The sequence below is a fragment of the Struthio camelus genome, chromosome 8 (genome assembly GCF_040807025.1).
Source record: "Struthio camelus isolate bStrCam1 chromosome 8, bStrCam1.hap1, whole genome shotgun sequence".
NCBI classification, from domain to species: domain Eukaryota; kingdom Metazoa; phylum Chordata; class Aves; order Struthioniformes; family Struthionidae; genus Struthio; species Struthio camelus.
The window spans coordinates 36,108,349-36,123,734 of NC_090949.1; the positions used below are offsets into that span (position 1 = coordinate 36,108,349).

The window sequence follows — 15,386 nt, forward strand, 5'->3', positions numbered from 1 at the left end:
CTAGGAGCTTGCTCTAAACCTTGCAGTGGATCATATTTTGGCTAGGGTTTGTAGGTTTGATTTTTCTCTACGAACTGAAGAAAATCAGGATCACCTCCACTCAAAGATGTAGAAGGTTCACCAAAGAAAAGGTGATATAAATGAAAGAATTGTGTTCTGAATATCTCAAGTCAGGAGGTGGGTTATACACTTTTATTGTCATAAGGTTTTGTTTTTAAAGATTTTTTTTTTCCCCAAAAGAAGAAAGAACAGATGTAAAGTTGTTATATAGAGAGGTATTGTTGAAATACAGCTGTTACATATTGATTTTAAACATTCATTACTTCAGGGGAGCACTGTTAATGGCTCTCCAACGTTTATCGTGTTTTGCAGACAAGGAATCTTCGTAGTGTTGCTGATACGTTTCACCTTGACCCAATATTTTTTCCAAACTAACACCTCCTGAAATTGATATAATACCAGATCATCAGAGGCTGGAATAATACTACATTAGATTTGTTTGTTTCAAATGACTGAATGTCTAAATACGCTTTTAAAAAGTAGACTAGTAGGACCAGCTTTTCTAACCATGAGCTTTTCTTGTCACTGAGCCTGTACACAGTAACAGGAAAATCTTCCCTTTTTGCCCAGGCCAAACAGGTGATAGGCGCATGGGATGTCTATGATGCTGAGCGAAAGAGCCCTATCCTAGCTGTCCTCCTGACATCCCGGAGCAGAGCTGGGATATATCTGCTGCTGTAATTTGAGGGCTTAAGTAGCCGTGACAGAGCTGCTGACTCCACCCAGTTCCCTGGGTTAGCTTCAGGGAACTGCAGCCAGTTGTTGTGTGAAGGTCTCCTGAAATGTCAAGTTTTTGACTGAAGAGACTGAAAGAAGACTTTTGCAAAATCCCGCACAGCAAATCACTGCAGCTCGAACCTTTCATACTCTGTAACAGAAGGGGCAGGACTTACAGTTGTCTGCACAACAGACAGGGGAAGCTGTTTATTGGGAACACATGACTGGGCAGTGAACTCTGTAGTTTGGTTACACTGTTTTATAGTTGCATTTTCCTTATAAGCCTAAGTGTTTTCCTTAGCAAGCCTGTGCTTGGAAAGAAAAGAGGTGACACTTTGAAACAGACGTTTTTGTCAGTACCTTAGAAGCCAAATGTCTTACAGATACTTTGTAAGAGTATTCACCGTTGTTGCACAACTTGAAAGAGTTTAGCTGTATGTTTTGCATGTGAAAAATACAAGTTTCCTAAACTGCTGCTTCTTTCTTAAGAACAGCATACAAAGCAAGAGTTTAGTGGTTTGGAGCATTGTGATTTTCTAGCATTCAAAGTAGATGACATCACTAACTGGCTGCAAATTAGTCAGAAAAAAATGTTTTAAAATAGCACCATATTTCTCAATAAATCTGTTCCTTGTTTGTCTTAGGGGCATATGGGCTTACTTAACTGACAAAAGCAAATAATGATACTGTTAACACAGCAGAGTCCTAGAGCTCTAAAAGAGCAAATGGGAGTTCTGCTGACAGAATCATTAATATTGATAATGATGGGAGTGATAGCAGGGATATTTCACTCATTCAGAACAGAACATTGTGATATTCAGGCTCTGAGACAGAAAGAAACTTTATTTGACAGATTAAAAAGCAGTTGTCCAGAATAGTTTGGAAGAATATGTGTAGTTCTAGTTTCAATGGATTAGTGGCCAGATTTCAGGCAAAACTGTCCACGGCAGATTAGAAATATAGTTTATTACATTATTCTGCAGCTTGTCATACCAATACTTGCTATTTATAGTGCACGTCAATCCCCATGTTCCACGTGCGTTCGCAGCAGATACAGTTCCATGTATTACGACAAATTCAGAACTGCATTTGAAGTGCTGAATATGATTTGGCCTATTTTAGAAGCCTCTTTTCTACTCAGCCTGCTGTCCGGAGTTTTCTTCAGTCATTTTTAATCTTTTGTTGTGTTTCAAACCACAGATGTGCCTGACCTCCCATCAGAAAGGCAAAGAGTGGATGAAGACGGACATGACAACCGAGAAGAGCTATGGGAGAAGGAAGTCGACAATCTAGTAGCTTGGACTAACACTCTGTCTAACAAAAGATTAGAGGATTAAATCAGAGAAATTGTATATATAGATAAGCAAGTACTGTATTATTTTTTAAACCATCTAAGAACTTTTATACTGTTCTTGTCAGGCAAATCTTCAGTTGTGACTTGGTCTTTTTGGCGTGGTGCTATTGGCTTCAGTTAGAGGGTGAGTAGGAATGGAACAGGAATCTGTTTTGCCTGTGCAAGCATGGCTTTTTACCAGTATTTGTGCCTCCCTGTTGCCCTTGGTGGTTTGTTGCTGTGAAATTGTTTGGATCTTATTACCTAAATAGCTTGCTATTTTAGGTATTCTAACATCTACAGGGCCTAGAGCAATGACAAGATATAGTAACAACTATGAAGAAGCATCTAGCTTTGACTGCACAGGAGAAAAGATCTATTGAGTGAGAAGATGCTATTGCTTGTATCAGACTATGGTTGTGCTTAGAATCTAAATCCAACAATGCTAACTTTTCTCTCCAAGCTTGAATCGAATCCTGTGTTCTTCTGGGCAATGAGACAGTCTTTACTTGCATTGTTGTGTATGAAATGTGTGGATGTGGAATTTCTCCTAAAAGAACTGTACATGTCTCTTAACTCTTCCCGGCTTACGCATTGTAGCCATCACGAAGTAATTCACCCAGTTGTGTTGAGACATATAAAAAGGGCAAATGACACCTAGGTAGACAGGACAATAAAGATTCATAGGGCTTGGATCCAGACTCGGTTTCAAGAGCTAGCCAGACAATCTCATTAACTAAACAAGAGGCGTGCAGTCATAAAGACTGCAGAATCACATTCACAGAAGGTCTTTGAGATTACAAAAGAAATATGTTCTTACAGTCTTCAAGTCACTGCCTTTTTAACTCATTGGCACACTGCCTAATGAGAGATGCAAGTGTATTTTAATACTTGCACACTGTGTCCTAGGGAAAAAAACATGTAAAACTGAAGCATAACAGTGAAAGAGGCAAGTACTTTGATGTAGGAATCTGTTAGAAATGTCCGTTGTTTGATTAAACTTTAAGAATATTTATTATCTGAATATTTAGAGATGAAAAAAAGGTACGGATGTCAGACCTCTGAAACCGGTACTCTAGCTGACATAGTAGGCAAACAGAGTAGCTGTTATGAAGCTAGCCTACTCCACGGTGTGCTTTATGTGTGGCCTGGCAGGATATTCTACCTGATGGAGTGCTAGCTTGGGTCGTGGGAAACCCACATGAAATTGCTTCGCAACAGCAGGTATCTTATGATTTTATGAGTCACAAGCCTCTCTCTGGCTCAGCTTCCCACTTGTAGGAGTGATCTTCTCCTCAAGATGGTCCTGAAAGAATGAAAACACTGAAGACTGTGAGGCATGTCTGTATTACAGTGCTTGCAAGAGCCTAAGAAAAGAGCACGAAACTTGGAGGGTGGATCATCTGTCTCCTGTCCACAGCTATGCTGCTATGACGTGGCCATGGACAAGTCATTTCACCTTTCTGAGACTTTCTTCTCATTGACCTGTCCTACCTACGAGGGTAGTAAGTTCTTTGGAACAAGATTTGTTTCTGTGATGTGCTGAAATGTTCATAGCCGGTCCAGTCATCCTCTGAAAAAACTATACTATTTCTAAAGCAAAGAAACTTTGGAACTTATCAATGAACTCAGTTTTCTAAGAAATTCCTCACATTAGCCTTCTAAAACATGAGGAATTGTTAAATCTTGTGTATTTTACATATACATACATGTTTACCTCTGTTGAAATCTGAGATTTGCTTAATTGGAGCAAAGTGTAACTAGGAGTTTGGTAAACAAGGGGCAAAGATGCATCATGCACAGACCTATACCTTCACCTCTGGAAAAATTAATAAACTTTCATGGTCCAAAAATGCTTTTCATAATGAGCAGGCACAGAACGCGCAATGGGTGCGAGTAGGTCTGAGCTCTGCCAAGCAGACGTCCCAAGGGAAGGCTAGTAACCATGCCATATCCTTGCAGATGTCTTTCTGGAAGCTGATCGCAGTCTTGAATGCAAGGGTTATGTAACTGAGGGAAATCATAGCTTATATTTCAGTCTGTGGATGCAGATGATATCACTTTAATGCTATTGAACATGTGTGGAAAACGATCTCCTGCTACAGCTGCCTCATACCTTTTCTAATGGAAATCCAGCTCCAGATTTCCCTGCATGCAGAGTAAATGGGACCCTGAACTGCAGTCCTTTAAATTTCACACCTCTTTATGGGCTCTTATCTGTGACCTTTGCTTCCTAGAACGTATTATAGGCAGAGCGTAGCTCAGGTCGTGTGTGTCTGCTATGCGAAGTAAGAGTGTGCCGTGCCTGACACAGTGGGTGCATTAAAGGAGAACGTGATTCACTCTTTTTTTTTTTTATCAAGTACCTGTAGAAAAGCTAATCAAATGCAGATATTCCTTGGCCCTGTTTCTGCTTGCTTGTGGCGATTTCACAAGTGTAAGCCATCTCCCTGAAGTCACTTCCGATGTGCCCCAGACGGCAGGAGCAGAGCGGAGCTGGCCTGGCGTGCTGCTGCGGGAGCCTCTTCTCCTCTAGATGGCACCGGCTGCCTGCTTGCGGAAACGCCTCGCTTGGACGTCAGCTGCCCAAAGGTATGGCCCTGCTTATAACTGTTTATTAAAGCCCCTCAGCTCTTCAGTAGACAATGTATTCTCTTGTGTGAAAGGGCGTTTAATGCAGCACGGTGGGAAGGCTCTTCAAAAGAGCGTCTTTCAGATGTCGTCTCTGCCAGTGCCAGAGGAGTTGGGCCAGTGCACGTCCTCTTGGGTTGGGCTGCACGTTCTGCTCGCCCAGTCTTTAGCGTCAGCAGCTCGAGGAACACTGGCAGAAGGGATGCACTGAACGCTGCCATCCCATGTAAGCACTGCGTGCATACATGGTGCAGCCCCTTGGAAAGCGCTGGGCCTGCAGGAACCGGAGCACAGTGAGTGCTGCGGGGAATTGCTGCAAGAAAATGCATGGCTCCCTGCAGCCACACTGGCGAGGGCATAGCTGGCACGTGGCAAACATGCGCTCTTAGTCTTATTAGTGCATATGAGTGGTTGCATTGCTGCACAGCTTCAAATACGCATTTGAAAATAAGCGCAGAGGTATTGCAGAGCCCGTACGCTGTCTTCAGTCTGCAGAGCAGATCTGCAATGTAAGCAGACGCACTCATCCGGAAGGTGCTTTGTCTCCTCTCCGCCATGCTTTCTATGGGCTGCATTGTGCTAATAGCCTGAGTAATGTTCCCTAAATATTCCTCTGAAGATCAGCAAGGTTACATGGAGAGTAAGACATTACTCGCTCTGTACAACTGTATCACAATGGCATTTCATTTTCAAGGTAGGCTGAAAAAACGGTTTAGCAGGGGTTAGTGAAGTGCAGAAGACCCCTTTCATAGCAAGACCAGTCTTAAAGACACAAAAGTCAATAAATGATCTGTTACCCCTGGTAGCAACTTCCACTGGTAGAGTACATGCAACCATATGTATTACACTGCCTACTTAGGTTTGTGAGATGTTTCTAGCAATTATCTGCTCCTTTTTATAATTAAGCTTTTCTTAACGTTAAGGGTGACCTTGCTCAGAGTCTGGCCCTGAGCTTGGGGGACTTCAAAGTGCTGCCCTAGATCAGCAGAAAATCCTGCTGGCGAGAGACTGTGGGCCGGCTCCCTCCTGCTTCTTTTCTCACTAGAGGTGTCCTGTGGTTTAACATCCAGCAAGCAGGTTGATCAAAGGTATCCAGTGAGAAACAACACGACTGGCTCAGCCAAGGGGTGAGAGAATGAAAGTGGAAAGATCTCTTTAATCTTGAGCACACTGTAAAATATGTTAATAATTTAGAGCGTCCAAGGACAAAAAGACAGCCCTTGAAAGGGAGGTGAGAGAATGGCAGAAGTTTCTGCGAGTTGTTTACAAAGCAGCTAAATCAAACAAATCTCTCATTTGACTCTAAGCATAAGAAAGAGGTGTGAACAAATTCTTAATGAGATTGATGCCCGAGGCAAAGTGCCTTCTGCTGAAGTTAGGTTGCCTAGTGTTTTCTTTTTAAAGGGAAAAATAAAGAAGGAATAATCTAAAATCTTGAAGCCCAGTCCCCTGCTGTGTTGATTGCTGGTGTGAATAGCCCTGAAGGTTGCAAGGTTTGCCTTGAAGTGAAGCCCAGTCTGCGGGGAATCTTGGCCAGCATCACAGTTCCCACCTTGCCCCCCTCTCCCGGCTGCTCTGAAGGGCGGGCGGGAGGCTAGGAGCCAGCCAGACCTGCGTTACTTTAAGGTGAAGCAGCCATCGTGCTGCCTTTCTGCAGCCCTTTACCAGGGATTTTGGAAACTCTTAGTCTAGCTCTGAGCTAGCTGGGGGACACTCCTTGGAGGCTCTACGGAAGCCGCAGGGCTTTCTTATCGAGCCCCATGTTTTGGGCCACGACTGGGGATTCAGTTTTGTTTTGTTCTGTTTTTATTTTGTTCCTATTCCATTACAGGGTTTGTAATGTCCTGTGCTCCTGTTAGCAACATCCTAGTAACGATCCATGTAGGCACCCCTGTGCCAAAATGCCTTGTCTAGGTGGGCCACCGCTACAAGAGATGGATCTGAATCTTGCAGTGTGACCGGTTCAGCCCTTCCAAACACAGAGAGCGCTGCAGGACTTTTTGTCTGTATTGTCATAGAGCTGATACTGCTTCTTTTATTTCAGTACAGTTGTTTAAACAACCTGAACACATACCCTTCTTGTGGTTAATGTAAAAATAGTTATTATCAGCAAATACGTGATTGGACTTCCTTGGGTACAAGCCAAGCCATATTCTTCTGCCTTGAATACAGTGATAGTGCTCTGTAAACTGGGGGAGGGTGGGCCACAAACCAAAATGCTGGTAGGCGGGCAGATGAGCCTTGCGGAGCCTGAGCCTTTGAAACCTTTCCAGCTATTATCCCCTCTCTGTTGGGGGTTGCGGCTCTGATGATTTCCGTGTGTCTGCAGAGCACGGGCAGCTGTGATTTAAAATGATGGCACATTAATTGTGAAATTACATTGGAGATCCCAGGAAATGCATATTAGTGCCACATTAAAGCCACATTACTTTATCATGATTAATTGCACAAGGAATATCAAATGAATTATTGATTGGTCTCTCATTACCACAACAGCTGTCTGTCATTACTGTGCCTGGCGGTTTGTGATAAATATTGCTCTTGTCGTTTTCTGGGCTAAACTCTCCGAGATGAACCATAATCTACATTCCCACTGCTATTAGATGCCAATTTTCCTGCTTTCAGTGGTCAGAGGAGTAGGCATTAAAGTATAGTCTAGACACAGACTAAATAGTCTAAGTCACTTTTAGTATCTTGTTAAGGATTGAAGAATTAAGCTGTGCTGGAAATAAAACCCAGAAGGGGAGCATACAGCCCTAAGTGTACCTATTAATGCAATCTTTGAAGAAGGCAACTCCTAGGTATTGCGTGGGAAGGTCAGCTTTGATTTTTGCTCTGCTTGCCCCGAGTTCAGTGTTAGGCAAAGCAGATGGAGTCTGCGCAGTGGGGCAGAGCTGGGCATATTCTGGTGTGAAATGTGTTTGCGCTTACGCCCCTGCTTTCTCTCCAACTCACATGAGGTGCAAGAACCTCTCTCCCATTTTTCTACTTGTTGACAAGTTAGACCTTGTGCCCAGCTCCGAGCAGGCAGGGGATGGCTCTGCCCAAGGCTCGAGAGGCTTAGTCCTGCAGTAGCAAAGCACAGCAGCACGCACCACATTTTGACTGTAGGTTAGTGTTAGAGCAAATAACCTGTTTCTCGTGATTCCTCCCAAACTGCCAGCAGCTTCCTCCGGACACTGCTCTTTCATGATGTTCGTGACGCTTTGTTCCTGACGCTATAGGAATGACGTGGCGAGATGCGATACGTGAGGATTATAAAGCACCGAGAAGGTATGACTAATTGCCATGACAGGACAGAGCTGGTAGATGCATTGCCGAGAAATGAAGGAGCACGCTCCACACTGCTGCCGGATCCACTGTCGGCGAGAGGCAGGCTTACACGATGGGAAAGAAAAGCCGGGCTCGGAAACAACCCCCAAATCCCTCCTCAGTCAGCCAGCTCTTCATACTGGTTGTTACACCAGCGTACCTATGCCAGGAGAAGTCGAGCTGATGTAATGGCGTTTATGATTGATTAGTGAAATAGAAAGAAAAATGCAGGAGCAAAGAGAAAAAGCATCTCCTTAGGGCAGTTGTTATTTCTGCTGTTGCGACCCCAGCGTGCTTCTGCCCCTGCCCACCGTTCTCCACTGGCTCAAAGTAAAACAATCTATTCCTGCAGCTCTCAAACTAAGGGGAAAGCTGCAATTTCCAATGACAGCACATCGCAAGGCATCGTAAACTTTACTAAGGAAAGCATCATCGTCATCTGCATTTTACAGACAGAGAAGCTGAAGTCATGAAAGTGAACTGATCTACTCACAGTTACCGGGATAAATAGAAACTGCTTCCTAAATCCTGCAGGAATGGACTGTAGCATCTGCCAGCACTGCTGCTACTAGTACCAATGACTGTGTTGTCCCCCACATTGTATCAGTGTAAGACCCAAAGGAACCCCTTAGAGCTACAGCATTACTATAGATATTTATTCAAACTTTCTGCACCACAGATTTGGAGGTTAATTGCTGCCAGGCTTGGACCCTGAGTATGAAACAAATAAAATGGTGGGTAAATCAAGAGTAGAGTCCAATTTGGCCAGTTTCTCTAAGGAGGACATATCTTGCAGTATTAGGGTAATCAGATCCTATTGGTATAAATGGGTGTATTTGCATTAATGCAATGAGCCAATGCCAGTCCTGGCTCTCTATTTTGAAAGATGCAGCAGGATGCGGGGCAGGGCTGGTGCGGAGAGCACAGCTAGCCAGGATCACTCTGGATTTTCCAAGTATGCTGCTAAGTTTAAGTCTCAATTCGGCCATTTATTCCTAGGAGCTGGAGAACCGCTTGCCTGACTCCCCACGAGTACTAGCTATGGCAGCACTCGCTAACCCACGGCTGATAGGATTTGCTCATTCCTGACACACGCTCAGGCTTATATAAAAAGTTCACCGGTGCCCTCACTTCTAACAGGAGCTGCTGCAGAGCCAGCAGCCCCCGTTCATCGTTAGCACAATGTTATGCTAACGGGAAGTGACTGGAATTTGTGCAGAGGAATCGGAGCAGTTTCGCTCAGGTGCTGAAGGGCACGGTGGTACGAGCTCCAAACTGCGGGCTGTCAGTAACATTTAATGCAATTTAAACGGGGTTTCAGAAGAGACTGGATTGAAATTCAGATCCAAAGTAAATACTTGTTGGTGTTCTTACTCCCACGTGTGAACAGTTTATGTCACATAGCTTTGGCCTTGAAGTCACAGCAAATGAAGTTAATGCAGAATGACTTACCCAAGTGTGTCGTTCCCTAACATCTGTTGAGCAGGCCAAACTCACCCGCGCTCATCGGTCAGAGACTTGCTTAAGTCACTGTTCCTGCTCGCCGAAGCCCATGCGGTTACTGCTTCGTTTGAATTTTGAACGTCTTCAACTCTGATTGCGGCTGTTGGCAGAACGAAGTGGAAGAAACGTGTGCTTGAGGGAAATGCGTACGGCAGTGCTAGCGTTCCCATTTGCTCTAATGAATGGCAGCCCCCGTTATGTGCTCTGCATTTTCTCAGGAGGCATCTTAACAGCTTTGAGTGTGTCCTCTGGCCCTGCTGTGGGATCAGGAAGGGTGGCTGGTGTCCGGGTCAGTGCTTGGGTGCATATTCCCTCTATACAACGACTTGCCTAGATTCAGAGGGCTCAGTGATGTTTGCAGCGCGTATGTGTGGGTTTTGTGTGCGTTAAAAGCCTTGTGGTCCCCTCTGCGTTTGGCAGGAGTATGAGGGTGAGCTGTTATTTCAAAGTACAGTGTATATAATGACACAATCTGCTCTGCATCTGCAGTCGCGGCTATAGGGTCATTACAGAGTCTTTACAAAAACACCATCTATACCCTCAACCACTAAAGAGAGGAAATACCCAAAATCTGCACGAAAGACCTGAATGGACAGGCCATTAGGAAGAGCGCGTGGACTTCCTGGGATTGTCTCTTGTGTGCCTGGCTTATGACACAGGAATGGGAGAGGAGGGAAACGAAGGTTTGAGCATATTAATATGGTTTTGAGTAGAGCAATTCATTGCAGCTGTTATGTGCAAGCTGTGTAACATTTCCCCATCAAGACAAATTTTAGCATGGCTTAGCCTTCCTCCACTAAACTCTTTCTCTCCTCTTCAAAACTTTCCCTAGCAGCCAGTTCTTCCAATGATAGTACCTCCTCCTCTTCCTCTCTGTTAATTTTTCCACACCTCTCTTCACTATTACTTTCTGCCTGCTCTGTTTTCCATGCCCTGTCTGAGTTTATCGTATCCGCGGGGCAGCAAGCTCTGTCGAGGAGCAGAAATGCCTCGCTTCACATTTGCAAAGCCCTGGGGGCGTTTCTGGAGCCTCGGGGATTTGCCATGATAGCTTTGCTCATGGTGTTTCTCACTCTCCAAATTCGATCTCTCCATTAGGAGCTTTCAGAGTAAAGACTGAACTAGTTCATCCACATTTTGCTGATAGTTTAATCAGTTGTTCCATCTCTTGCCCTCCACCAGATGCAAATGCAAAAATATCAGTTGTGGGGATGCAAGAAGATGACTTTCAATCTCATCCCCTGTATGTCACGTTATTTTAGTTCATGCCATCATCATTGCGGTCATTCATGTACTGCGTTTTACCATATGTTTTGTTGCTCACGTATTTTGGGGAGAATGGAGGGAATATTCATGTTTTTAGTGTAGAGAAGCTCTCTCTCCGTGCAAGTTTGGAAATGCCTGTTGGCCCAATGTCCTGTGCCTGCCGCATATGTGCTTTCTTGACAAATGTGCTCTAGATTCAGGCAAGCAAAATTGTCACCTGCTGGGACGTGCCAGGCTGCCGGGTGCATTTGTAAACCTGGGACCCTGCAGCAGTGAAAGGCTCCCTGTGAGTCCTGCCAGGGCGTGAGTCCAACCCCAGTGCCGGCGGCATGCCATGCATCCCATACGTGATCCAGGAGTCACCTACGCCAGGGACACTGCCAAGCACTTTCAGGGCAACATTAATTCGCTGCGTTGCAGCATCTTTGGTGAGGGCAGCTCTTGCAGTTGCATTGCCAGATCCATCCGAGCACTACTTGCAACTTCTTGTCCTTCGACTCTTTGAAAAATACTATTTCTTTAGCCCCCACAACACCTTTGCGAAGTAAAGAATTACTTTGAAACCCTAAAACTTGCTTCAGCAGAAACTGGGAGCAATCCTATAGGAGCTCGTGCAGAGATGGTGGTATAAACCTGGTGCATCCTATGTGATTGCAGAGGTCAGGGTTCGGTAGCTAAATATTTAGGTCAGGTTTGGTTTTGCCTTGTGCTTCTTTTGATTAAACGTGCATGTTGCCCGCAGCCCCGCTGGCCTCACTCTAAACAGAAATTTGCAAAGCAATCGTTAGGAGGAATTTCCACCCCTTTCCATCTGTTTGGGCCCCAAAACCCTGAAGAGGAAGCCCTTTGTCATGGCCTATCTATCGCCTGTCATTTCAAAGCTCCCTTAGATTTATCTAGCTGTACTTTCATTCACAGATCTGAAAGCTTTTCAGATTTGGCTAAGCAATTCATATTCTACTGTGAAAACAGATGTCATGATCTTTGTACTGCTCTTCAGCAAAATGTGGAAAACCAGGGATTTGAGAAACGCCCATTCATAGTGTACTATTTAAAGCTGTTTAGAAATAGGTTTAAACTAGCCATTTAAGCTATTTATAAAGCCACTTACAGAGAAATCCATATAGCGTTTTATACAAGGAGAAGCTGTGTAAGCACCTCCTGACCGTTTTTGGCTTGTCTGTTGCAGGCCTCTGTAGGGAGGTAGCTCAGGAGGAGAAGTAATGCCAAGTGCTATGCAAAATGAAAAAATTTAAACCATTGTGTTTTTTAAATATCGTAATTTTCAATTCTGATAATAAAGTGGCTCCCTTGCCAACATGTTTGTTAGTAGAGTGTATTATTAGTTACATCCATCTGTAGAGCAAACCGACTTCTGGTGGTTTTCTATCATTTGTAAATCAAAACTTCCTTTGCTAAATGGGCACAGTATGCTATGACTAAAGAAAAAATGTATTAGCTGCTAATGCAAAGGCACATTAGTGTCACAACAGTCGGAGTGAGTCAGGCCTATCAACTTCACCTTACTATTTCTAGCATTCAACCAAGAACAGCTATCCTAGTTTTCATTAGTATTGTTTTAAGTTTCTATCTGTGATATGTTGTATTTCCTGGATGTCTCTGGAGGACTGAAAATTGAAGAGTGATTTTTGCTTTTCCAAAAGAAATACAAACAGACACACTTATGAAACAAATGCACTTAATAAAAATAAACAAACACACTCAAAAATATGCCTTTACGTCAGGGCTGCTCTGCATGCTCCACTTAAAATACGTGACTAGCAGGGCTGTAATTGCAGAAAAAAGTGTGTTCGAGATGAGCACTGACTGCAAAACTTGACCTCAGATTGTATTTTTGAGCGCTCTCTCCTTCCAAAATTAGGCAATTAGGGGTCACTAGTGAATACCAGTTTGCCTCTGTATTTCTTAACATGTGAGTGGCATCCCAGCTGGTATCTGCATAGATAACAAAACGTAATCCAGTATATCTGAGGAAAGTTCATGGTACTATAGAAGCCCAAGTATTATGCATTATACATGGATTACTGACAGCGTTGTCTATTACTGACAGTCGTGTCTATGTAAATGGTATTAGGCACTAACAGGAAAAAAAGAGCATATGAAATGGAAAACTGTGATTATGCTCTTCATCTGCAAAGTAGTTTAAGGAGTATCATTTCAGTGTGAATATGTAATTTGGCATTAAAATCTCATAACGGGATTACCCCATCACTCACAGACTCGGCAAGAATAATTTTGGAGGAGGTTATTTGTGTGGAGAAGCTGAGACCCTTGTGCTGTTTATGGGCAGATGATGGAGACTGGCGAATGATTCGTGCCAAACGAGACAATTCGTCGTGTCTGCCTGAAGTGCTTAATAGTCCCTTTCCACCCCCACGCGCAGGAAACTGTCTGGGCTCCAATTTATGGTTAATTTGTAATAATCATGGGTTCGGTGGCACTCTGTCTGGCACAAGGGTTGGGAAGGAGCCACAGGTACCCTGCAGGGCAGCAGAGCTGCTGCTTGCAATATCCTCTGCTGGAGATCTGCTCGGCGTCCAGCACAGGGGTCGGGCCGGCTTTACGAGGGCACAGAGCTCTTAACTCGCTCTTAGGGAAAAGAATTGGCCTGGAGATTGGATTACCTTACCGCGGCATGTTCCTTTTCTGGAGCTACGGATCCTGGCTTGCGTTCGGAATTAAAACTTGCAAACTCGGATGTAATAGATTGGCTTGAATTCCTGCCTCTGCCTTCGACCTTAACCGTTTCCCCCCCACACACACCTCTCATGGGTATGATTAGACCCCGAAAGCGCTGGCAGGGTGCGTGTGTGCCCAGGAGGTGAGGATCAGACTCTGGAGGCTGTAGGAGCGTGCAGAGTCTGGACTAACGGCAAAAGGCATCCGCAGGGCTGGGCCTGAGGAAATGAAAGCACAGGCTGATGCTGACGTCTCTGCGTCTCGCTTCATCGTTTTCAGAAAAAGAGGAAAAAGCAAAGGATTCTTTCGATTAGATCTGAAAATTAAAAGCTCGGGAAACTCTGCTGGAGGGAAGGGTTGACCTGGGCTAACATCATGGGTTTCCTTCGCAGTGACCGCTGTGGGCGGTCGTGGGGGCTACGGGCACAACACGCTGTGATTTGTTCTGGGCAGAAGGGTGGAGGCTGGGAAGATCCAGGGTAGGTATTCTTGTGAGAAACCAAGTTAGTCCCAACCAAGGTATGAAACGTACAGCTGAACGTGCCAAAATTGACCCACTGTGCAAAGAGGATGAAGCAGTAGAAGAGTTAAGGTAGGGGGGCAATGAGCAAGGTTGGTCGCTAGACAGAAGAGATCAGGCCAAGGGTGACCGAAGATGGGGGACGATCTGTTAGGAGCATAAACTTGTACTCGTGAATGTATCTTAGACAACCCGGTGCAACATGACTGGAATCATGAGCCCCTTTCCAAAGACTGCATCAAGCGTGTCACGTTTCTCATCTGCCTTGATTTGCTGGGTCAAAGAAATACAGCCTGAAGTCTTAGAGGTCATTCCTCAAAACTCATAGGCAAAAATCCAGGGATCGAGACCATACTTGGTCACAGTCAGGTAAGGAACTAGTTTTATCAGGGACTCCTCTATGAGCCCAAAGATACCAAAAATACCTCTCTCGCATCTAATCCTGCTGGAGGAAAGTAACCCAGCTTAGAGACATCTTTTGCTTCTTCTCCAGAAAGACGCTTTCCAGGCATTCAAAGAGTTTCAGCCAAAACCTGCTGGCTGCGCGAAGGCTGCAATGGGAGGCAATCCTGGCACTCCGCTTGTTTATGCAGTTGCAAAGCGTGTTCAGAAGTAGTTACTGGCACAACCGCGGTGTCTTACCCACATAAACAAAATAACGTTATTCCCACAAACGTTTTCTGAAAGGAGCATTAGCAAAGTGATGCTATTTTACGCCAGTAGAAAACCGGCGCCGTCAAATCTAAATACCAGCGGGAGCGGTGCGATGTGATCGTACAGGCGCTGTCTCGCTAGTCGTGATCACGGGACGCCGATCGTCATTCCTCCCGCCTTGCGGGGAAACGGTGTTTCCAGCCGGGAGGCCGGTGGTGCGCGTTAGCAGAGCCGCGTCCTGCCCGGCGGCTGCCGCCGTCCCTGGGCCGAGCGCAGGGAAGCAGCCGAGGGCACGCCAGTGCACTTATGTCTCCCAGCTTTTCTGCAGATGCCCCCAGCCCCAAATGTGATCTCAATTATCTCCGTCCTCAGCGACGACAGCTGTGATTCATCATCTGGTTTTACTTCCTTGCGCATAATAACATCTATGGAGCAGAAACGCGCTGCAGCTGCACATCTGTCGGCCAACCGCGGTGTCTTACCCGCGTCAACAAAATAACGTTATTCCCACTAACAGAGACGCTTTCTGAAACGCGCCGTAAGTGTTTAGAGCAGATCGTGCCGTTGTGGGATCTCTATATGTCTCACAAGCATTTCCTCCGTTACGTCCTGTAGGAGGGAGCTGGACTGAAACGCAAGATCCGTGTCCCACTGAAGGAGCAAACAGCGGAGCCGCGAAGCCCTCCGTGC

General features: G+C 45.1%; 1 protein-coding gene across 5 annotated transcripts in view; it reads left to right on the top strand.

The window, feature by feature from the left end:
• UBE2U (ubiquitin conjugating enzyme E2 U) overlaps nt 1-13,321 on the top strand; it is a 29,371-nt gene extending 16,050 nt beyond the window's left edge. For 3 of the 5 annotated variants that reach the window (XM_068953428.1, XM_068953431.1, XM_068953433.1), the window contains 2 exons: nt 1,978-4,702; nt 7,966-13,321. In XM_068953428.1, the coding sequence (XP_068809529.1) occupies nt 1,978-2,114 (137 nt within the window). In that variant the 3' untranslated portion in view covers nt 2,115-4,702; nt 7,966-13,321. Of the gene's footprint in view, nt 1-1,977; nt 4,703-6,572 lie in introns of all 5 variants that reach the window. The other 2 variants (XM_068953430.1, XM_068953429.1) reach the window with 2 other exon arrangements.
• Nucleotides 13,322-15,386: the final 2,065 nt, after the last annotated feature.